General features: G+C 43.1%; 1 protein-coding gene across 2 annotated transcripts in view; it reads right to left on the bottom strand.

The window, feature by feature from the left end:
* rab5c (RAB5C, member RAS oncogene family) overlaps window positions 1-25,622 on the bottom strand; it is a 77,689-nt gene that overhangs the window by 21,400 nt on the left and 30,667 nt on the right. For both annotated transcript variants that reach the window (XM_039740790.1, XM_039740791.1), the window contains exon 2: window positions 1,583-1,876. In XM_039740790.1, coding sequence (XP_039596724.1) covers window positions 1,583-1,748 — 166 coding nt within the window. In that variant the 5' untranslated portion in view covers window positions 1,749-1,876. The remainder of the gene's footprint in view (window positions 1-1,582; window positions 1,877-25,622) is intronic.

Raw genomic sequence — 25,622 nt, 5'->3', positions numbered from 1 at the left:
CTGCTCAGTACTGTCCACCACCATCCTGATGAGAAGTCGAGTGACTGAGTGAAGGGGTACAGGCGGTGTGCACCCAGAAGTTGCAAATGGCTGTCCAGCACCTGCCTCATCACTCCAACGCAGGGGCATCCCGGCTTGTTCGAAGCTCCACATACTGAGGAGTACATTGCACGTTGTTTCGTTCAGATTGCTTCGTCCTAGTGAGAGTTATTACAGAATATTCCGGGCCTCGTTCGAGTGCAATCTCCCTGTACTACTGTAAGTCATGTTTTGCTTGGGTATCAAATACTCATTTCACTCAATGACATGCAAATCAATTAATAACTTTTGTTGATATCCTGTCTCTCTCCATTAAAATTAAACTACTATAAAAATTAGACTGTTCATTTCTTTATAAGTCAGCAAACTTACAAATTCAGGAGGGGATCAAATAATTATTTCCCCCACTTTATAGAAGTAACCTGCTTTTCACTTTTTGTCACACATCTGATATAGGTTGCACAGCTCAAATGCTGAGCTCTCTTATTTCACATTTCTGTGTAAAAATCATCTTTAAAGTGTTTTGCCCCTTTATGAAGACGAAGCCCATACCCAGTTGTCATTTTTAATTTGTGCATGTATACTGTGGCCTTAACTGTTGTCCTAGTGCTTTAAAACAGTTGCGTTCTTTGCATTACTGGGCAAAGTTTCAGTGCCTTGCAAAACAGTTTTCAAACTCGGACATTTTTTCAGTGAATCCGATAATTGAGGACCACAGTGGAAATTAAGGGGAATGAATTTATAACTGAAGTCAGGAATCACCTGTTCACACAATGAGTTGCGGGACTCTGGAACAAATTAACGAGACATGGAGTTGAAGGTGAAACCCTGACAACTGTTAAGAAGGACCTGGAGGTGATGTTGGGACAGCTTAGCTATTAGCTAAACAAATGGGCTTGATGGACTGAATGGTCTCCTCTCGTTTGTCAAATTTCTAACGTTGTCATCTGTGAGTGGTTTCCACGTTTTCACTCTGTGCGCTATCGATGCCCCAATTGTCTACCCACATTCCCAAGACATGTGTGTTTGGGTAACTATGTCATTCTGAAATGGACAAAGGTGGGGGTGGATGCAGGAGTGGGCCCAACCGGTGCCCCATCCAGAGTTGTACCCGATGCTGCCAAGATAGGCTCAATGAACTCTGGTGTAAGACTAGAATGTTAATTATCGTAACGTCTTTCATGTTGAGTACTATCTCCAAAGAGAAAATTCAAAGCACAGATATATAATCTTGAACCCTATACTGCTCTGTACAACAAGAACCATCAGCGATGGGCACAGTAGATGCCACTTTGTGCTCAGAAATTCAAATTTTCCACAGTGCCCATCGGAGTGATCACTGCTCCCAGGGACATTTCAAAGCACAGTGCATTGTACAGCCACCATGCTCAGGTACAAGTTGTGGATTACAAAAAAGGCTCTAAAATCACAATGTTATCAATGTCATATCCGGCAGACACCTTAAAGTAACAGGAGATGTTGGTGCAGTCTGCCAAGGAAACTGGTAAAAGTAAAAATATAAAAAGAGGGATTTCTTGCCTACCTCCAATCGTGCTCTCCTGGTACTCGTGGAACTGGCCTTTGACAAAACGCAGGACGAGGCTGGACTTGCCCACAGCTGACTCCCCCAACAGCACCAGCTTGAACTGGCAAATTTTGTTGCCTGCGGAAGGCCCGTTAGGTCGTGCGGCACCTCCCCTACCCGCCATAGTTAAACACAGAAGCCTAAATCCCCTTGTCAGACTTGGAAACCCCGCAGACCTCAAAGTCAGGTAGGGAAGGGGATGAGCAGCTGTACACGGAGGCAGAGGAGGCTAATGGTGGGTCACCAGGTACCCTGCGGGGACAAAAGAGAAAAGACAAAAAACATCAGTCAGGCAGGTAGCTATAAATTCGGTGTTCTTTTAAGGCAGATGGACACAGCAACAGCCACCAACTCAACGCCGCTGATCCAAATGAAGAGCCGAGGCTGTTGGGAAAGGCAGAAGGTGTCATCTTGAAGTATTGCAACAGAGGGGCTTCAAAATCATGCAGTTTTTCAAAGGAGGATGGTGGATGCAGTTATTGTCGACCACAGAGGTCAGACTTGCCACAAAGCCCCAGTATCACCCTCAGTCAGTCAGTCAGTCATTCTCGAGGTATGGTTCAACCCCTGCTGACTGACAGGAGTGCAAGGCCTGGAGCTGCTCTCATTTTGTCTATAGGATATGTGACAGAAGGTGAGCAATGACAAGACAATAAGACTACCCAGCCCCTCCCCTGCCAACGTCATCTTTCACAACCTCTCTGCCAGTCTCCACTCATCACACATAATCTCACCTAACTTGGCAACACGGATTCTGTTTTGGTCTAACAACAATAAGTACTCATCAAAACTGTGGACATATTCAGGGGTTGCAAAGGTGTCAGCTGTACTCAGGGTCCTACCACAGGTAAGGGGGCAATCTGGGCCCTGGTTATGGAGAATGCTCCTGGTTCAAGCAATATGTGTTCTACATGCATACAGTGGAGTTGATCTTCACTGGCCTCATCACATTCTGGCTCAAGAGTGTAAGAGCGTAAAGCACTGCAGAGGGTGACAAAGGTGGCACTGAATGTGACCAACACCCAGCTGCCTTCTCTTCAGGACATAAACAACACCATAAGTAAAAGACCTCAAGCAATCCTCCACAGCTTTTTTTTCCACTCCTTCCTTCTAGTACACAGCACAGGACCCATAGCACCAGCCGAATCAGGGATAGTAACCACCCATGAGCTGGAGTGCTTCTGAAAGAGCAAATATAATATAATAGAATAAACAGTGTGTATACACTACTGGTCGAAAGGTTTAAAACACCTCAGGTCTGCTTCCAATTTAATCAGCTGAAATGCAATGAACAACCTAAAATGGTGAAAAGGTAAGCAATAAACGGCCAGAGGTTTACATTTAAAGTTTAGGTTAGCAAAACCTGAAAGCAAAAAAGGAAACATCAGAATATTACAAATGGGCCTTCTTCAGGGAAGAACTAATAGGTTACAACTTACAGATGTTCTGCAGCAATTAAAGTAAATGAAGCCTTGCAAGTTGAAGCAAACAATTTGAACAGGCGTCCCAACTTCTGTTGATTACTTAAAAACCTTCCGTCTGTCTTAAAGCAGAGCTGGAACAAATTGTGTTACTAGACCCGCTTCCAGTGATAATGGCAAGAAAATGAAAATTAATAAAGGAAATGAGACCGAGCATTATTACCCTTTCGTTTAAAGAAACTGTATAAATACATAAATAAATAAATAGTCAAAGTATCAGTGAGTCCAGTGGTGTCCTACACAATCCAAAAGCAATTGGAAACTGAAAGAAACTCTTGATTGGCTCTGCTACATCTCTTCCTAAGTCAATCAAAAGACAAAGTTTTAGAAGGTTATTATCTTATAGTAATAATGACAGAAGCTCACAACTCAAAACGCAACACGCTTGGGACTCTAACCTGGAACCTTTGGGTTATAAGGCAGCAGTTCTTACCTCCGCACCATCCAGGCATACATATCAATTTTCTGTCGATTGACATTTGAGCTAGGGTTTGTAACTCATTGACAGCCACATATAAATTTAAAGATTTTTCTTTGGTTATATCCTTGAATAAAAGCACATGTGTTTATTTGATATTTGGACCAAAGTCTTCACATATTATACACTTCACGTCATTATTTGTGTAACCTGGAAAAAGTTTGTTTTAGGTATGTGTTCAGCCTTTCTTGCCTTGCATTTCAAGTCATCCTGCACTTACACAGATCTTTTAGACATGGAACACATAGGAAAGGTATATATTCCAAATTACGATATATTTTTTACCCTCTACAACTCCAGGCACCTCACACCACGATAAAGAGACTGGGAGAACTTCAGCTGTGTCAGTGGGGGAGATGGGACAGCAGGCTGCTTGTGCTGATCAACACATTTGCAAAACAAAAGACACTGATGAGGAGATGCGAATCAATTTAAGGTGGCCGAGGATTACAAGTTTTTTTGTAGGCTTCAGGGATTCTAGTGTTAATCTTTCCTCTTCTCTGGACTTTTTCTTTTTGTAAACTCCAGATGAGGCCTCACCAGTGCGTTATAAAGCATCAACATACTGCAACCTTCTTGGACTTGCACTCCACACATCAAGGCGCTATATAACCTGACATTCTGTTAGCCTTCTTAATGGCGTATGAAGACTGTCTGGACTGCAATCAAGTGAAACCCCAGACAGGGGGTCTCCATTGAACTAATTCTGTGACTTCTTGAAATCAATGCGGTGCCCTATTGAGGACTTGTGTGTGTTATACTGAAGGAGGTGAACACTTATCCATCCATCCATTATCCAACACGCTATATCCTAACTACAGGGTCACGGGGGGTCTGCTGGAGCCAATCCCAGCCAACACAGGGCGCAAGGCAGGAACAAACCCCGGGCCAACCCACCGCAGGGCAAACACACACACCAAAAACACACTAGGGACAATTTAGAATCACCAATCCACCTAACCTGCATGTCTTTGGACTGTGGGAGGAAACCCACACAGACACGGGGAGAACATGCAAACTCCATGCAGGGAGGACCCGGGAAGTGAACCCGAGTCTCCTAACTGTGAGGCATCAGTGCTACCCACTGCGCCACTGTGCCGCCCGTGAAAACCAATGCCATTAGTTATTTTATATTTGTAATTGAATTAAACCTCTTGGCAATCAATCTGTTTTCGCTCTGACATTAAAGAGTCTTTTTCTGTTGATCAATGTTTAAAAAAAAAAAAAAAACACAACCCAGTGTGATTCATTGTTCTACAACAAGAAAACATGAGCATTTCCAAGCGGGTGAATAGGTTTCATGGGCACTGAAAGCCAAGTGTACTGTGGAGATTTCAGCGGAGGCGCAGTCACGAGAAAGGAGGGCAAAGTTTAAAATGCTGGCACCCAGATCCCTGCTGAGGTATTTACTGTTTTGAGAGAGTAATCCGAGTCCCAACAGCCCCCCATGTCTGTTTATAACGAAAAGGAAAAGAAGCAGAAGTGAAAAGTCAATAGGTAGAAAGAAAGAGAACACAAAAGAGAGATAAAGGAGTGAGAGAAAGGGAGAGGGAGTGAGAGACACACACACACACACACCTGACACGATCACTGTCTGATCACAGCTGTCACACCTCAGCCAACTCAGGAGGAGTTAACAAGACAAAGAGCCAAAAAGCCATCAAGTCACACAGGAACAGTGGTGGCACCTTCATGCAGGGCTGTGGAGTCGGTAGATAAATGCTCCGACTCCGACGTTTCTAAATCTTCCGACTCCTCTGTATGTATATACTATGCTACTGTATTTTCTACATCCATTGAAGGAAAGGAAGGCAACATACATGTCATTTCACCACAGAACTACTGGCTAGGAAGCCAACACTCGACTATAATGCCAGATTAAAGACAAACACAATTGATTGGCGGCCGCAGATTGCGGGTGTCCACATGGACGGGCAGATCCAGCTTGCCGAAAATCTCGACCACCGCCCCCATCCAAAGTAATGTGATGCCTCGGTCTGCTGCAGTGGCCGTCTCCTCTGTCAGCCAGCCGGAAGTTTAGTGCATTGTGTCACTCACCGGCCAGCTGATCAGCAGAACGAGCCTCTGCTGGAGACCGGTAGGGAGATCTGTGTTCTCGGCTCCTTCGGCACCCATTACTAACGCATAGCGAAGGGGAGCCGACGGAGCCGAGAACACACCAGATGATTTTTCAGGCGTCTGACGCGTGATGACTCGTTGAACGGCCGAAAAATCGGCAGTGCATCTGTAAATGTATGGGGGCTTTAGGCTAGGTTCACAGTTCCCTGTAACAGTGGAACACGACACAATGGAAAGCGGTGCCGCACCTTACCTGTGCATTACATCCCATATAGTGACGCATACAGTCAATGAAAAGCATGCTTCATGGTTACTTGACATGTTCGTTTTGTGGTAACATTATGCACTGCATGCATTGGGCTTTATTCTTACAGCAGAGAAGTAGTTCATTATGACTGTTTGTGAATTGGGACATTTCAACTTACTTTTTTAATTCCCATTTAAATTTAGTAGGAGTCGGAGTTGGTTAACTTTTTGCCGACTCCGACTCCAGGTACCCAAAATTGTCTCCGACTCCACAGCCCTGCCTTCATGTCAGCGTAACTAGCGGCAAACACACAACGCATTGAAATGTGGGAGGCAAGAAAGGAAAAATGGACTGTAGGACACAAGAAGACAGCAAGGAAACGAACTGCAGGCAGGTAGGCAAAGGAGCAAAAAAAAAAATGCAACCAGGAGCAATGAGGGCTGCATGAGAAAACAAGAAATTTACATCACAGGACCAAAAAACAACATTTGCTTTCTAACCAAAGGACCCACATCTAGTTGTGAGAAACCAAACTCCAGCTTGGAACACCACCAGCTTCTAGAGCACGGGTGTCAAACTCCAGGCCTGGAGGGCCGCAGTGGGTGCAGGTTTTCGTTCTAACCCTTTTTCTAATCAGTGTCCAGTTTTCACTGCTAATTAACTTTTCCCTCTATTTTAATAGCTCTGTTTTTAAGGATTAAGTCTTAAGTATTAAATGGCAGTCAAACAGAAATGAGACATGAAACGAGCCAACAGATGACCAGCTAAATTGGGCTTTCAAACTCCAACCAGTTCCTTAATGAGAAGCTGATTCTTGCTGTTAATTAAACCCGTTATTCAATTCCATGGCTTGTTGCTGCTCTCTTTCTGCCATTTCCAAAACTGTTTGATATTCTGTTTTTTTTTTTCTAAGAACTCCTAAAATGTTTTGGTAACCTGAGGGATCAACCTTTTCTGAGACCTTCATCTTTATTTTCAGATTTTGTTTGATGGGTACAGGTGAGCTGGTCATGTCCTGCTTGTTTTATGTCTCATTACTATCTGGCTGCTAATTAAGGAAAAAACAATTAAGGGGCCTGAGTCAAGCTAAAGGAGTTAATTAGCATCAAAAACTGGTCACTAATTAAGAAGATGGTTAGAATGAAAACCTGCATCCACTGCGGCCCTCCAGGACTGGAGTTTGACACCCCTGTTCTAGAGTTTCTGCTTCAGGGAGCCAAACTGAGGGGGAATACATGACGAGGTCCACTGGCAAGTAGACCACCACGAGCAGTAACCTTGCAAACATGTTCTGCAACACTTATTTTGTGATGTTGACTCGGCCACGTTGACCTCATTTGTAAGTGGCTTTGGATAAAAGTTTCTGCTGAATTAATAAATGTAAATGTAGTTTTGATTGACAAATAGCCATGTTGGAAAACATCTCAGCAACCCACACATATAAGGAAAGTATGGCAAAGGAGTGAAAATGTAACGTGCCAGTTTGCAACAGACTTAACATTTCCAAAACGGTTGATTTTCTTTTTTTGGTTCTAAGAACACAGTTAAAAATGTTTTTTTTGGACCAAAGCAGTTTAACATTTCTGCGGCACTCACCTTTTTTATTTTCACATCCTGTGTGACGGACACGGGTTAGCCGTTCCTATCTTGGCTCGTTTTGCATCTTGTTATTATCTGGCTGCTTGTTAAGGGGTCTGCGTCTTAAAATAGCAAATCCAATAAATGCAAATCCGAATCATTTTACTGCTAGTGTGTGAAACGTACCAGAATTGACTTTGGTTTGGTGCAAAACGTGGGTTAGAAGACATCACCAACTCAAGAGAACACAATTACAGCCCACCATTAACCTGACACTGTGCAGACCACTAGACAAATACAAATTTTTTGAACACAACATTTACAAACGTCAATACTTAACTGAAATCGAAAAACTATACAAAATAATATAAATATCAAAGATTACAAGTTGAGTAGGGCGGCACGGTGGCACAGTGGTAGCACTGCTGCCTCAAAGTAAGGAGACCTGGTCCTCTATGCGTGGAGTTTGCATGTTCTTCCCGTGTCTGCGTGGGTTTCCTCCCACAGTCCAAAGACATGCAGGTTAGGTGTATTGGTGATTCTAAATTGTCCCGTGTGTGTGTGTGTGCGCCCTGCCCGAGGATTTGTTCCTGCCTTGCACCCTGTGCTGGCTGGGATTGGCTCCAGCATACCTCCGTGACCCTGTAGTTAGGATATAGCAGGTTGGATAATGGCTGACAAGTTGAGTAAGTATGAAGTATTTATGAATAGATACAGCGCAGTTACCAGTTATATGTTGCAAAAACAGGAATAACCTTATGCAAGTTTATTTAGGATCTGAATAATTATAGGAAAGAAGCTGCAGAGATGGCGTGTAGTTTGGGTCACGACAGACCTGCACAAATGAAGGCAACGGAGTGGCAGCAAAAACTGGTCACTCATTAAGAAAATGGCTGGAAAGAAAACCTGCAGCCACGGTAGTGCTCCAGGATCGGAGCTGGAGACCCCTACACTAGATGATGTACGCTCAAACAAGTATGCAAGTTCGTCATTTGTAATGAATCTTTTACAACAACCTGACAAAGAACTTTGGCTAAATCGTTTAGCTCACCGCTCACATTTGCTTTGAAGCCAATGGACTGCCACATTGGTTAGTGTTGATTTATTAGTCACCAATGAGTCCATCTGTGCGTTTGTACGAGGGGGAGCCAAGCTAAAGTTAGAAAATGGAATGTCATTTCTCAATGTCGTCTCCACCCTTCTCAATGCACTTGTGCCACCTGCCTGGCAGTGCCCGGACGCCAGCAGAATAAAAGGTTCTGTCTTGTCCTCGCCACCACTTGTGCACCTCTTTCTTCACGTCGTTATCTGTCTTGAATCAACAACCACCCTGATGTTTTTTTTAGTGGTCCAAAAAAGGTGGAAATCCCACGGTGCCAAATCTGGTGAGTAAGGAGGATGTGGCAATACCTCAAAACTTCAGTTTCTCCAGACAAGCCTTGGTGTTATTAGTTGTATGTGGGCAGGCAGGCATTGTCTTGAAGCAAAATACAATAACTCGGGGTCGCACAAGTGGTTTGCAAAGACAAGACAAAACCTTTTATTCTGCTGGAATCCAGGCACTGCCAGGCAGGTGGCACAAGTGCCTTGAGAAGGGTGGAGACGACATTGAGAACTGACATGATCAGCTTTGTTAAGGTTCATACCATTTTCTAACTTTAGCTAGACTTCCCCCCCCTCTGACATCAAATAAGTGATTTTATTTTTCTTTTAAGTTTTTTTTGAATTTAGAATGCACTTTAAATCTTTTCTGTTACATTTAATAAAGCTATTCTTTGTTGTAAATTGGTCCATATTTCTTTCTTTTTTTATTCTCTTATACGTTAATAAGGATACAGTGTTATGCAGAGGTGTACTTATAACAATTTTATAGACAAATGATACTATTTATAGTCGCTCGAGATGTTTTCTTCTTCCTTGGGGGGGCATGACAGAAAATAATTGAGAAGCACTGCATTAAATGAAGAATTTTAGTACCAGGTTACAGTGCAAGGCTATTAACAATGAGGACAAACGGGCGACCAAACGGAAAATTACAGAAGGGGCAAAAAAGCAATGGTGGATTAATCAGTCTAAAATACACTGTAAAAAATGTCAGTAAATTTAACAGTAAAAAAATACTGTAAATGGTGAAAGTGAAATACCTTTACTGAAAAAAGTGGAAAGTTACCTTATGTTCTACTGAAAATTACCTGTATATCTTAAACAATACATTTCATTATTTTTTTATAGCCAAGTTCTGTAAAATCGATATTTTTCTACCTCTCAAAATATGCTGCATAACGTTTACTGATGCATTACAATTACACTGAAAAAATCTGTTAAGTTTACAGTGCGAAACTGTTAAATAGCGATGGTAAACAACTGTAAAACGGTAAAGCGCTGCGTCAGTAACACCGAAGTTATGATATTTGCATACGGACACGTCCCCATTTACCATATTTTTCCTGGTGAACCGCATACCTTTGAACAGGAGGGGAGAAAACTTGGAGTTAGCCGACTTATTTCTTCCTGCGGGCTGAAGGTTTTTTTAAGGTTATGGAAGCTGATTTATGGTGGGTTGTATTCGATAAGCTGGCACACCTGCAGGGCACCATACACCACAAAAGCAAACTTTACTTCTCCACCAGACAATGTGCTGTAACTTACTTAAACACTGAATTGTTTTCAATGTGTATAATTAAATGGGACATGTTTGCTATTGGCGGTTTTTATTTTACTGATGCAAACTGCGTACTGGGGTTTAACCCTGACAATACTTTCTAAGGGTTTATTGATTGGCATATTTATTACAGTGCATGGATTTCTGGTTATGGTTAAACATTCCCTTCTGTTGGAATGTGTTGTAAAGAAAAAACTATTTACTACAAAGTTATACTACAGACCTAAAAATATTGTCACCTTATTTATTACGGCAAAATTCTGACAGCCCAGCTGCCAGTACTTTACCATAAATGTAATATTATCTTTTTACAGTGTAGTGATACCCCACCCCAGGAGATCTTGTCAATCGGCGATGCTTACGGTGATGATCGATTGACCCAAGAATTTTACAAATCACACAACTCAAACGTGTACTCGCCTAATAAACTGAACGAAATTCTAACTGCTCCATTCTGGCAAGCCGCACATCGGCTTCAGCACTCGGACCACTAGAATCGGGGACAGTTGTCGCGGTCAAGTCATAACACAAGAGTCGCTCAGCATAATCACACTCAACTCTGCATGACAGTGTCTGCTGCCCGCTCTTGCATTTAGCTATTTTCTAACCCATCATACTTTTGTCCCCTACCTACTGTAAATACATTACAAGGCCAAAGGTAGGTGGACCACCCAGTCACCTTATTCAGTTCAGGAGTTTTATTGTTAACAGGTGTGTATAAATCAAACGTATCGCCATGCAATCTCCATTGACAAAAACTGCCAGTTGAATGGGCCAAACTGAACTCTATACATGGCACTGACACAGGTTGCAACCTTTGCCATAAGACATTATGTGAAAGTTCTGCTTTGCTGGATATGGCCCAGTCAGCTGTAAGTGCCATTATGGTGAAGTGAAAACATCGATGGGGTAACAACGACTCAGCCACAAAGTGGTAGGCCACAGAAACTCACAGAGCAGGGCTGAAGCACGTAACGATGGCCCTTCCACTGTGGCATCACTTACAACAGAGCTCCAAATTGTGCACCGAGAGTTTCAGGACATGGGCTTCCAATGCGGAGCAGCTACACACAAGCCTAAAATCACAATGCCAGTTGCCAAACATCAGCTGGAGAGGTGTAAAGCATCAAGAACAGAGGAAATGTGGAGTGATGAATTCCGCTTCACTAACTGGCACTGTGATAAATACATCCGGGGTAAGCAGCTGCCAGGAGATCGATATCGTCCAGAGTGCACAGTGCTTTCTGTCAAGTTTGGTGGAGGAGGGATAATAGCAGGGTTTGGACTCGGGACCCCTTGGTTCCAGTGAAGGGTCCTGTTAATGCTACAGGAGACAAAGACATTTTAGACAATTGTGCACTTCCAACTTTGTGGTGCCAGTTTGCGATGGCCCTTTTGTGTTTCAGCGTGACTGTGCCCCTCTGCATAAACACATAGAGGAACTGCCGAGAACCCTGACCTCAACCTCACTGAACACTGGGATTTTGTGATTTATTTATTTATTTATTAATCCCTGACTGGATGACCTTGGCTTTGGTCAGAGGGCAGCGTTAGCCATTGCACAGCACTCCTAGAGCAACTTTCAGGTTAAAGGGCTTACTGAAGGACCCCAATGGAGTAAGATCCCATGTGGCAGTAACAGGATTTGAACAGGTAACCTTCCCGATACCAGCGCAGATCCTCAGCCAAAGATAAATTGGAATGCAGACATAGCAGCACCCGATGTTGTGCACGGCAGAGTAGCCAAGTCCATCTCAGGACTTAAGGACATGTCCTTCTCTGACAGACTCGGAAGAATTAAATCTGTTTAGTCTCGAGCAGATGAGGAGGGTACTTAAAATCCACAAAGACACTGATAATGTACATCCATCAACATTCTTTTGGCTTAACACTTGAATTACCAGAGCCTATGAAAAAACTCGTAGATCTGTCCCACCTTAAATCGCTTCGCACCTCTCCATCAGCGTCTTTTGTCCTTTAAATGTGTTGATAAGCAGCCTGCTATCACATCCCCCACCGGCGCACAGTTTTCTCAGCTGAAGTCTGTTTACCTGCGTGTCAGTTGCTTGGAGTTGTATAGAGTGAGAAGTCAAGCAAAAATCACACCTTTAATAAATACTATATCATTATTTGAAACACATGCATTTCATGCGTGTTCCGTGTCTACAACAATCTATGTACAGTAAACACATCGTTAAAACAGAAACGTTTTCATGTTTTAGTAATAATTGACAAAATGTAGACATGAAGTGTATAATGTGTTAAGCCTGATTTCCAAATATCAAATAAACACTTTCACAAAAGGTACAAATCTAACAGAACAAGTGCGCTTCTATTCAAAAATATAACTGCAGAAAAAGAACCCGCGTTAGGGTGCGACATTGACACGCATTTACTACGACCGCTTTGGTGGCGCAATGGTATCAACTGTTGACTGGTAATCAAAACTTCACAGGTTTGATCCTGGACAAGTCCGTTTTGAGAAGTGAACTGCTCTTGTTCTTACTATTTTAGAATAAAAACATACATTTGCTTTCAGTCTGTAACAGCCAGTGTAAATGTATGTATGGCTGCTTGCTGCTTACTCAACACATTTAAAGGACAAAAGACGCTGATGGAAAGGTGCAAAGCAATTTAAGGTGGGACGGATCTACGAGTTTTTTCGTAGGCTCTGGTAATTCTAGTGGGTAGGGTAAATCCTGTACTCAACGATAAATCAGTGGAAATTAAGGAGAAGGGCATTTAAAACTGAAGCCAGGAAGCACTTCTTAGAGAGTTGTGGGACTCTGGAACAAACTACCGTAACATGGAGTCGAAGCAGAAACCCTGACAACCTTCAAGAACAATTTCAGTGAGATATCGGGAGAGCTTAGCTAGTAGCTAAACGAACAGGATTGATGGACTGAATGGTCTCCTGTCATTTGTCAAATTTTGGATGTTCTTATACAGTTTTGGTGGCAGGATTGGCACACCAGCCACCATAAAAAACCTCACACTGTTTCAGTGTGGTGCTAATGTGTCCCAATCCAGGTTGTTTGCCGTATGGTGGGTGCGGCAAGGAGCCATCAGCACATGCTCCCAACTTATCAACCTTATAGAAGGGGGTACCCAAAAATAACTGGAATCTGTACCTGGCGCGCGAGCTCGACTTAGTTGTGAATTTCGCCGCTAGGTGTAGCTTACTTACGGTATTCTGTGGCACTCTGCCATGTGGCGTTACTTGTTCGTACGCCATTCCGTGTCGGATATTAAATGTGTTCTGCAATTTTTGTGATGGGTGATCATAAAGAACAGCGAGTCTGTGTTAAATTTGGTTTTCTCTTGGGGGGAAAACAGCTGCTAAAACTGTATTGATGCTTGAAACTGCTTTTAAACAGGAAGCTTTAAGTAAAACACGGGTCTACGAGTGGTTTTTCGCGTTTCAAACAAGGGGAAATGTCCCTTCAAGACCAACCAAGAATCTGGCCGACCTTCCACAATTAGGTATGACAAAAATCTTGAAAAAGCTCGCAATGGAATTTACGAAGATCGTCGTCGGACTATTGAAGAGATTTCCAAATTGACTTGTGTGTCTTGGAGTTCTTGCCACCTTCCGTACGCGCCTGTTTTTTGCTCCGTGTGACTTTTTCTTGTTCCTGCATATGAAAAAAAAAAGAACTCAAAAGGAAAGCGTTTTTGTACCATAGAGAAAGTCAAAGAAAAATCACTGCAGGCCTTGGAAAAATGTTCCTCTTCAGCAATTCCAAAAATGTTTCCACCAGTGGGAAAACAGTTGGGACAAATGCATTCATTCATATGGAGAGAGTGCTTTGAAGGAGACTAAGGTTTTAGTAAGTAAAATTATTAAAATTTTTTTTTTTTTGTAATTCTGGTTATTTTTGTGTATCCCCTCATACATATTGTAAGCAAGGTCTTCTGGCCCAACATCAGCACCTGACCTCACAAATGCAATTTTGGCTGATTAGGCACAAATTAGCTCAGACACACTGCACAATCCTATGGAAAGAAGAGTGCAGGTAGTTATGGGAGGAAATAATGGCCATGGTTTTGAAAGGGGGTGGATGTCTAACAATAGAAGTAATGGTTAGGCACCCACAAACCTTTGGCCATATGGTGGGTTAAGGTCGTGGTCAAAAGTTTTGAGAATGACCCAAGTATTGTTTTTTCTCAAATTTTGCTGCTTCAGTGTTTTTAAATCTTTTTCTCAGATGTTTCTGTGGTAGAATTACAAACAGTTCATAAGTTCCAAAGGCTTTTATTGACAATTACATTCAGTTTTTGTACAGAGTCAATATTTGCAGTGTTGGCCCTTCTTTCTTTCTCAAGACCTCTGCAATTCACCTTGGCAGGCTGGCAATCAACTTCTGGGCCCAATCCTGACTGATGACAGCAGCCCATTCTTGCAGAATCAACGCTTGGGAGTTTGTCAGAAATGGTGGGTTCTTGTTTGTCCACCTGCCTCTTGAGGATTGACCACAAGTTCTCAATGGGGATTAAGGTCTGGGGAGTCTCCTTGCCATGGACCCAAAATTTCAACTTTGTTCCCTGAGCCGCCACTTAGTTCTCACTTTTGCCTTATGCCCCAGTGCTCCATCATGTTGGTCACCAAACTGTTGTTGGATGGTTGGCAGAAGTTGACCTCAAAGGATGTTTTGGTCCCATTCTTTATTCATGGCTGTGTTCTTAGGCTAAATTGTGAGTGAGCCCACTGCCTTGGCTGACATGGATGATTTACTGTTGGCCTGACACAGGACTGATGGTAGCACCGCTCACCTTTTCTTTTTCCCGGATGCCCCAAACAATCGGAAATGGGATTCATCAGAGAAAATGACTTGACCCCAGCAGTCCAATCCCTGTAACTTTTGCAGAATATCAGTCTGTCCCCGATGTTTTTTTTTGGCTTCTTTGCTGCCCTTCTTGACACCCACCAGGCCATCCTCCACAAGTCTTCACCTTAATCCTACTTGCCTGCTGCCATTTCTGAGCAAGCTCTGCCCTGGTGGTGCCGCAAATCAATTTTAGGAGACGCTGCTGGCGCTTGCTGGACTTTCTTGAGCGCCCTGAAGCCTTCTTCACCTCTGTATTCTAACTCAGTCATCACGACAGAGTGATCTGCAGCCTTGTCCTCGTCGACACTCTCTGCCGTGTTAAGAAAAGGATCACTGAAATGACGTCAGCAGGTTCTTTTGTGGCAGGGCTGACATGCAGTGGTTTTTTGGGCTGAAGTTCATTTTCATGGCAAATAGGGATTTTGCAATTAACTGCAATTCATCTTTTGCCCAGAGGGGACTGGGTGGTCTCTTGGTCTGGAATCCCTACAGATTTTATTTTTTTTTTCTCCAGCCTCTGGAGTTTTTTTTTTTGTTTGTTTTTTCTGTCCACCCTGGCCATCGGACCTTACTTATTCTATGTTAATTAATGTTGACTTATGTTTATTTTTTATTGTGTCTTCTATTTTTCTATTCTTCATTTTGTAAAGCACTTTGAGCTACATTTTTTTTGTATAAAATTGTGCTATATAAATAAATGTTGTTGTTGTTCGCTCATCAGAACATTCTGGAGTATATTCAAATTGCCATTATAAAAGCTGAGGCAGCAAACTTTGTGAAAATTAATATTCGTGTCATTCTCGAAACTTAGTATGGTGGCAAGTGAAACGGGATGTGCAGCAGGGAGACACTCCAGCTCTGGTATCAGAGGATTGTAATGCCACTTCACCCGTTTATAATTAAGCAGTCTCTTACAGCCAGCAGAAATCACAAAGCTAATGGCTGAACCGGCACCTGGCAGTTCAAGAAAATGAAAACCAATCAAACCAATGGAAGCAACAGCCAGGAGTACAAAGATCGCCTGAACATAAACAATGAATCACCGCAGTAAGTAGGCCTCTCCTGTCTCCTATTCAAAGACGCAGCCAGCTGGCAGTAAGTGTCCCCCAGTGGGCGAGCCACCCTGGGAGTCTGGGAGAGCATTCTTACAGCGTTAGGACAGCCAACTGAGTGACAACTTGTTTAATAAAGGTGTGGTGAAAGGCAGCTGGCACAAAGTGGCACACTGTGAGTTTTATTTATACCCACTGGTGACTCACTTATACACCGTAGCAACACTTTTGCTTTCTCTTCCACATTATGGATTGTCTAACAAAGCAGAAGTTTAAAAAAAAAAAAAAGAATCTGAAGAGAATCCAAGTCATTCTCACCTTTTGAATGGCTGGCTTGATGCAGAATCATGGGAACCAAGCAGTTTAGTGAAGTTCCTTAATTTATTTAAAAAGGTTAAAACGGTAGGTAAAAATTAAACTGAGAGGACGTTTTGCTTTACGGTAACAGGGGTTAGCTTGGCTTGTGTCACCGCTCTTCAGGCCAACTACCGCAGAGTAGGGGACACTCAAGAGAGGAGAAGCCGACTCATCCTTGCTGCAGTTCCTATACTGGGGATTAAATTGGGATTGTGATCTTCAGGGCAGAAGTAGGAATGTTTTTTTAAGGTTACAGGGATTAGCTTGGCTTGTGTCGCCGCTCAGCAAGCCAACTACCACACAGTAGGGGGACACCAAAGAGAGAAGGAGCCGACTAATCGTTGCTTCAGTCCTACATTGAGGATTAAGTTGGGATTGTGATCTTCAGGACAAAAGTTGGAATGTCTTCACTAAGACCAGCAGATCACGTAATTGTCACGCTGGAAGTTAAAACGGCGACCGTTAGTCTACCATTAAAAATGAGAGCTGATAACTGTCTGCATCTGACAAACTAGTTACCATTAACAACAGGCGGTACTTGATGTATGGAGGGGTGCCACGTGCAGAGGGCCTACAGGAGTCGGGACATTGAGTGGGGGAACTCATTCAGCTGCCACTGTATGAACTGCAGTATAAGGACCCTTTTGAAAGGAGAAACCAGGAAACAGGATGTGATTATAGCCATAAGTCTAGAAATTACCAGAATTTCTGATTAGAGTGAGAACAATAGAAGTATATGGCATTCTACCATCACTGGGAAAATTTCTCTCCATTATAATAAAAAAATCTTGGGACGTGACGTTTTGAGAGACTTTTTGGAATGAAGTCCCGCGAGACGGAGACCTTTAACATGAGACTCTTTCAAGTCACGCCATACTTACAACCATTTTCAAATGAGAGCACGGTCATCTTGGACTGGACTGCCAATACTGATGCTCTATGTAAGAAAGCTCAGAGCAGAATATACTTTCTGAGAAGGTTGGCATCCTTCAACATCTGCAGTAAGATGCTGCAGATGTTCTACCAGACGGTTGTGGCGAGTGCCCTCTTCTACACGGTGGTGTGCTGGGGTGGCAGCATAAAGATGAAAGACGCCTCACGCCTGGACAAACTTGTTAAGAAGGCAGGCTCCATTGTAGGATTAAAGTTGGACAGTTTAACATCTGTGGCAGAGTGACGGGCATTAAGCAAACTCCTGTCAATCATGAAGAATCCACTGCATCCACTTAACAGTGTCATCTCCAGACAGAGGAGTAGCTTCAGTGACAGACTTTTGTCACCGTCCTGCTCCACTGACAGACTGAGGAGATCGTTCCTCCCCCACACTATGCGACTCTTCAATTCCACCCGGGGGAGTAAATGCGAACATTAATTTTATTTTAATTCTTTTCATTTTTATTACTATTTAATTTAATATTGTTTCTTTGTATCAGTATACTGCTGCTGGATTATGTGAATTTCCCCTTGGGATTAATAAAGTATCTATCTATCTATCTAACCTCTCAGTTGTGTGAATGCGTTTGTCAGACACACTTCCTGCGCTCTTTTATCAGGACGTAATTTTATACGTTCTGGGCACGTCAACGACTAATCGAAGGAAGAAAGAGCAGGGACAAACATTTGAAAAAGTCGGGTAATTTATTAGAGATAAAGAAACTAAAAATTCACTCACGGGCAGTTACACGTTGCGTTGTCACGATGCAAGTCCAAATACGGAATCAAAATTCAATGCGATTTTGATGAAAAGTTAATTCCAACTATTGTTTTACTGAAGTTTAAAGTAAAAGTGAAAATAATGCATATGTAACACTTGCCATGAAAATAACTCTCATTAAATTGTATATCCAGTTAACCAAACCTGCGGGTGGGCGAGCAAAGCGAGCAGGGGGCGCAGCCCCTAGTCTAAATAATATTCAAATACGATGATAAAAGGGGCCTTGTTGCTGCTTACCTTTTGTACTTTCGTGAGTTAGCATCATAACCCTTTCTTGTAGAAACTCATCCTGCCTTTTGAATCACCCGAAGAAGCCCGGCGCACTGTGCAGAGCTGAAGAACCAAGAAAACTCATTGGAAGACGTGAACTCACTCACATTACTGCTGTGGCCGAGACTCTTGCCCTGACAATCGTAACAAATTATATCGTCTTCGTCTCTACAGCTGCTTGCATGTATGGAAGATTACTCAAGGCCAAAAATCAAACACATGCTCTCAGGATGCTTTACTGTTGGCATGACACAGGACCGATGGTAGCGGCGTTCACCTTCTCTTTTCTTTTCTTTTCTTTTCCGGATGCCCCAAACAATCAGAAAGAGGATTCATCAGAGAAAATGACTTGACCCCAGCAGTCCAATCCCAGAATGCCAATCTGTCCCTGATGGTTTTCTTGGCTTCTTTACTGCCCTTCTTGACACCCACCAGGCCATCCTCCAGAAGTCTTCACCTCACTCACACCTGCCTGCTACCATTCCTGAGCAAACTCTACCCGGATGGTGCCCGCAGCTGAATCAACTTTAGGAGACGGTCCTGGCGCTTGCGGGACTCTCTTGGGCGTCCTGAAGCCACAACAATTGAACCCCTCTACTCTAACGCAATCAGCATGACAGAGTGATCTCCAGCCTTGTCCTCATCGACACTCTCACCTGTGTTAACGAGAGGATAACTGAAATGACGTCAGCAGGTCCTTTTGTGGCAGGGCTGACCTGCAGTGGAAATGGTTTTTTTTTGGTTTCATTTTCATGGCAAAGAGGGACTTTGCAATTCATCTGATCGCTCTTCAGAACATTCTGGAGTCGATACAATTTGCCATCATAAAAACGGAGGCAGCAAACTTTGTGAAAATTCATGTGTGTGTCATTCTGAAAACGTTTGGCCACAACTGTCCGCACGCGAGTGTGCTGCAATGGACCATCACCTCATCCAGGTCTTTTTTCAGTGCTGCCTGAATAGTAACCTGGGTTAAGCAGGCTTGAGAATGTGATGTTATCCTAGATTAAAAAGTCAACAATATTTTGTTCCCCTCTCTTACCCAAAAACAAAACCGACAAGTATAAAAGAGGGCACTGAGCAGAAGTTTCTGCAGAGAAAGAAACAAGGAGTACTAATTATTAACTTTGATTCTCCATCATCTGCAGTGGCGAAGGCTGACTTTATTAACCTTTAGACTTTCCACTAAGTCATTCATGCGAAAACAAAAGCTCTTGTTCAGCACGAAAGGAACTGGTCGAGACGCTGCTTGCGAAGCTGTGACTGCTCAGCACCGGGTGAACGAGGGCACACAACCACATCTCGCCCACCAAAACTCTACCCAGGGAAGGCTACTTACAAGGTGGCCTGCTGGTCACATAATGAAACTTATTAACCAGCTCTGTTTCTAACTGAATCGGATGATGATTTCCGATTTGATGTGCTTTATTAATCCCCGTCTGAAATTGTCTTTCTGTCGCATGACTTTTGGGGGTCAGACTGCCCCTGGAGTCTACCAGAACTAGAAAGCTGGCACCCCCTCTGCTTGAGCAGTAAAGCAGGACTTGAATTTCAGTGCAGGAATGCAGACATCCTGTCACGAGGGGTTGCCAATATTTCTGTAGTTAACTGTGTAACACACTAGTGACGCCTCACCTGCAGTGCTGTGTGTACATTTTTTTTTCCCCAATCATATCCTTTATTATACTCATAATCAAGATAATACAGTTGAAAACTTAAAAATTCAACACCAGGGAATAGTTAGTAGGGGCCGGTGGGGCCCCTTCCCAATTCTCAGACATGGTACACACAAGCTCCCCATCGACATAAAAAGCACCCACCAAACACTCAGTGGTCTACTGGGTGGCATCTGTCCAATTAATTGAGCATCAGAGGACCTCATCATGGGCTCAATCGAGGTATGGGCACAATCCGCACGGACGAGAGGGGGCGCGGTCACTAACACTGGCTTCTCTTTATCTCCCTTCAGCTGCAAGAAACCATCCAGTGAGGGTACTTAGCCCCACGCCTTCCGATTCCCCACCTATAAGTTACCCTGGCTTGCCAGAAGGAGGCATCATTTTGGCATGAGGAACCCAACGGATAGAGCTCCCAACCGACGAGACCCTGAACCTGCAGCTAAAGCCGAGCTTTTTTTTTTACTTTCTTGTATACAAAGTACAGCAGAACCTCTGGTCGCGAACATTTCCGAACACGTACAAATCTTGTTACGATCAAAAAGTCTGCCAAAATTTTGCATCTGTTCATGACCACACGCTCTGGTGGCGAACAAAAACACTGGTGGCCAGTTTCGCTATGCGCCAATTATTTCCCATTCTCCGTTTCCCCATTTTCTTTTGTTTGTGTATACAGGGCCTAACAAAGCAGCTGATGTTGCAAAAGGAGTTATGATGTTAACCAAGCAGAGGCCTCAAGTGCTGGAAGAGGTGGAAAAACTGTTGAACGAGAAGCACCTTGCAGGGGATAGCGTAAGCGAGGTGATCATCTGTGAGAAAGCCAGGAAGATTCATGGTGATTTGCTGAAAAAAAATCCTCCTTCAAGTGGCGAAGGTGAGGAATTTAAAGCCAGTAGAGGATGGTTTGAAACGCTTTGCAAGAGAAGTGGAATTTCATTTTTTGTCCCCGTACTTAACTGTTTCAGGGCTGATGTCGACATTTGTGAAAAAGAGGAGTTGCCGATAGTAATCGACTGTTAACTGTGACAAAACCAACTATTATGTTTTAGTTGGAGTCTTGTTGTTAGAAAGAAAGTCAGCTTCGTTAGTATTGACCTGAGATTTCCTGCACTCCCCCTGAGTAGCAAGGAACAAATAACTGTAAAATTGGCCCTGACACCTGGCGAGAGATCCAAGTGGATTTGTAAAGTAGAACACTCCGGGGATGACGTTTTGCCTGTCAGACTCTGATGTTGATACAAGCGATCGAAGACTATTGTGAGGTTCTGGCTTCAGCTGATTGGTGGTGCTGATCAGGTTCAAGTAGCTGACACGCCTATGACACTGTTCGCCAGGGTGGACTGCCACTTAACAATGGCATGAAGTAGAACCCAGATTGCCATGTACTGCGACAGTGACAGCTGCTGCTGCTGCCCCAGCCACGCAAAGACAGCCTGGCAGCAAGCCTGCCGCACATTCTTGGCAAACTGGCAGCCACAGCATGCAGCAATAGATGTTTTATGTTGATGTCTGTGTGACGTCATTGCTTTTCAGAAAAGTATGTTTTTTGGAAAAAATATTCAGCCCTCAAAGAGTTAAAACTCATAAAAAAAGTGTTTACAGCGAGCGGTTCGTAAGGCTGTAGCGCAAACTCTTACAATGTTAGTTTTCTCTGTTGTTCAATGTTTTTACATTACTATTACATTGTGCATTCTATGGTATAATTAACTATTTAGGCGCTTAAAAATATATATATTTACATACAGTTCGTATGGTCTGGAATGGATTCATTGCATTTACATAAAATAAATTGGGGAAAATTACGTTCGGTCCACGACCAGAGTTTTGGAATGAATTACGGTCGTGACCAAAAGGTACCATTGTATAGGGAAAGTATTGGAATCGTCCAAAAATTAGATTTCGAGATTTTGATGGATCTCAATGTTTTAGACCTCCCCGAGTCCAAAAATACCATTTTTGAAATTATGTCTGTCCGCACGTAAACATGATAACTTGAGTACGCTTTCACTTAGGTCAATCATATGTTGCATACAAGTATTAGGTACAAAACGTAGATTTCTATCAACTTTTGGGCTATTCCCGCCATCCAGAAGTGATACTTTACCTTTTATTCATGCAGCTGCACAGTCCAATTGATGCACCTTTACTTTTATAAATAATTGTTCAATATACTATTAATTTGATTTGTTGTTGATGTTCTTTAATGCACACAATATACAAATATAATCATCTTGCGGTTTACTCCTCAAATATCCATCCCCATATGATGGATGATATCAAGCACTTTGAGCTAGTTTTTGTATGAAAATGTGCTATATAAATAAATGATGTTGTTGTTGTTGTATATCCGAGTATACGAGAAAGTCGAGGGGAGACCACTGCCCAAGGCCAAGATTCCTAGATGGCCCCGAGGTGTTTCTTTTTGGTTGAACTTTTCGTTAAATTAAACGAGACAAACCTGTTTGGCACTTTATTTTTAATTTCAAGACCTGGCCACACTCTGAACACATCCACCAGGCTCCAAGGGATAAGTTAAGGGTGCCTGGAATCCTTCTATCATACACTCCAGAAGAGAAGTCCCAGTGTTTCTTGATCATTCCATTTTGACGTAGAACGGCTCCTCATGAGTACAGAAGGGGTGTCCAGATTGCTGGTCATCATCTTTTAAGGTGGTGGCTTTCTTTTTGACTTCCTGTGGGCCATTGCAGATATACAATATGCTGTGTGTAGCCGAGGTCTCTATACTACAAAACAAGACACGGCAGGACTAGGGAAATCCAGAGGAGAACGGCCCTGCTGACTCAAGCCTAAGAGGTGTGAGCTATGAGGAAAGATTAAAGGAGTTGAACCTTTGCAGTTTAACCAAATGGAGATTAATAGGCAACGTGATTGAACCGTTTAAAATTATGAAGTGGATCCAAGCAGTTACTTTAAAATGAGTTACACAAGAATACAGGGGCACGGTCAAAAACGTGTTGAGGGCACAATTCACACAAATATTCGGAGGTTTTTCATCACAGAGAGAACCACATAGTGCTGTAGACAGTAGCACTTTAGGGACCCTCAAAAACCAAACTTGATGTCACTTTGGAGGAATTAGGTGGATAGCACTGGTGACCTATGTTGAGCTGAATGGCCCCCTCTCTTCTTCAAAGAAGCTCCTCGTGTCCTAATAAATAACTATCTGGGGGTTCTGGCTTCTTCTCACAGCCCAAATGAGTGACTCAAGTGAAATGCAGTCTCTCAAGTTACCCACCGTGACCAAGTGCCCAACTTTCGACTCTTGGGTGGGCTCGGGGGTATTTGTGATCCTCAAGTTAAGAAAAATGAACATAAGTGGCTCCCAATTTATCCACCTCCACACAGATGCTCTCGTTCCGATGCTCATTCAGCTGGCTAATACATTTCATGTCTTTTCTCTATTCTATGGTCGTGTCCTATCACTTTCACCCAGTGATATTTCAGGTTTTAAAAAAAAAAAAAAAAAAAAGGATGTTACTTGCTGCCAGAATTTAGTGAACTGAAATCAGCGTGTGGAACAGGCTCTGACGGACGTCACCACAATAGCCAGGCATTAAAATGCACAAACAAAGGTTTAAAAAGTTAAGTCCCACCCACCAAAATGACTCCATCGCACAGCACATTCTCTGCCAGCAAGATGATTCACCTCATTATTCTTTTTATATTTTTTTTGGGTTAACGCCCTCAATTATCCAGAAACAGCAAAAGGATGCAGTAAAATCTGCAGACTTTGACCTGGCATTTCTAACACAGAATAGCACCCTTCTATTACATTAAATTATACTGTTAATTTTTACCATAATACAGCAAGCAAACTAAATAAAATAAAGTATGTTATATTTCAAAAGGAACAAGCAGTTATGTGCCCAGTAGCATACTGCTGACCTCTCTAGGACCGATTCCCACCGTGTGTTCACCAAAGCTAAAACACATTCTAGCATCTTCTATGCTGTCCAAGAAGGAGCAGGGGGACAAATTATGATAGAAGGGGTGGTGAACGGCTGAAATAATACATTGAAAAATTAAGGAAGTAAAAATCATACAAGGGAGGGTCAACTCAGGTTGGACAGTTGGGAGTCAGGGAGGCGAGATTGTGTCGGTTTGGACATGTGCAGAGGAGAGATGCTGGGTATACTGGGAGAAGGGTACTAAGGATAGAGCTGCCAGGGATGAGGAGAAGAGGAAGGCCTAAGAGTAGGTTTAAATATGTGGTGAGAGGGGACATGCAGGTGATGACTGTGACAGAACAAGATGACGAGGACAGGAAGATATGGAAGATGATGATCTGCTGTGGCGACGCCTAATGTGAGCAGCTGAAAGAAGTAGAAGAAATCTATATCACAGAACATATAAAAAAAGGCTTTAATGGCCACACTAATGCTTTCCTTTAACAATCAGGATCACTGGCTGCTGCCCTACGACATCCATCTGTGAAATGCTCTCCGTTTCCTCACTGACTTTTCTTGGAACCCCCACCTTGAACATAAAACGTAAGAAATTAGACAAAGCAGGGCACACCATTCACTCCATCAGACTCATTTGTGTTGCCAATTGCTAAGCTGTTCCAGTTTCTCAACCAGATCCTTCTTAAAGGCTCTCAAGATTTCTGCTTCTACTCCGTAACTCGGTAGTTTGTTCCAGACTTTCACAATACTTTGTGGAAACAAGTGCTTCCTGGCTTCGGTCTTAAATGCACCTCTCATTAATATCCACAACTAGCCAACCCGCGGTGTACCATACGCCGCATAATCAGGCCGTTTTTTGTAATGATTTTTAAGCACAGGGAGAAAATTAACATTTGAAAAATCGGTAATGTAAGAAATCAGCAAGAAAAGCAACATTGTAACAATGCACGGAACGAACCAACACACAATCGTTCGTGACTGAAAACTGGCGGACCGCCATCGCTCATGTGCCCACCTCCAACTCGTCACTTGAGTCGTTGTCGTCTTTGCACAGTCCAGATGCACCTGTGACTCACGTAGACTTTTCATTGCTCTGTGCGGTTTTGGCTGCTTTTCTATATACAATCCACCAAGACACCCGACCACGGTAGTAGCGCGAATTGCTGAATGTAGCGTGTAAAACAGTTTGCTATGGTGCACTAGGTCGTGCGTCATAACCGAAAACTCGGTTTTTAAAGACTGCTTACTTCATTGTGTTTTAACCTCAGTTGTAAAGGATTGTTTTAAGGATCCCATGGGATACCCCTCACAAACCGTTTTACATGCTGCATATGGCGATTCACCTCCGCGAGAAACATGCCTCTATGAATGGTCAACGTGGCTCGGAGTTGCATGTGGCCTCTACGACAGACGAATATAAATGACGCCGTTTTTTCTGGGTCGTCGCGTCCGAGTTGGTGGGCGTGGCTCTGCGAGTTGTCATCATATCCAATGGTCTTGGAGTTGGTGGGCGTGGCTCCTTCCTGCGTGCGCCATGGGTGTCTTACTTGTCGGCGGCTTAGTGAATCCACGCCCCTTTCAGCGTGCTTTCCATGGGTGTCTTGCCTTAGTGAATTTTATACAGAGATAGAGATAGAGATAGAGATAGA

The sequence above is a fragment of the Polypterus senegalus genome, chromosome 17 (genome assembly GCF_016835505.1).
Source record: "Polypterus senegalus isolate Bchr_013 chromosome 17, ASM1683550v1, whole genome shotgun sequence".
In the NCBI taxonomy this organism is placed as follows: domain Eukaryota; kingdom Metazoa; phylum Chordata; class Cladistia; order Polypteriformes; family Polypteridae; genus Polypterus; species Polypterus senegalus.
Note: the sequence above shows the minus strand (reverse complement) of the source record. Positions and strands in the feature narration are given on the sequence as shown.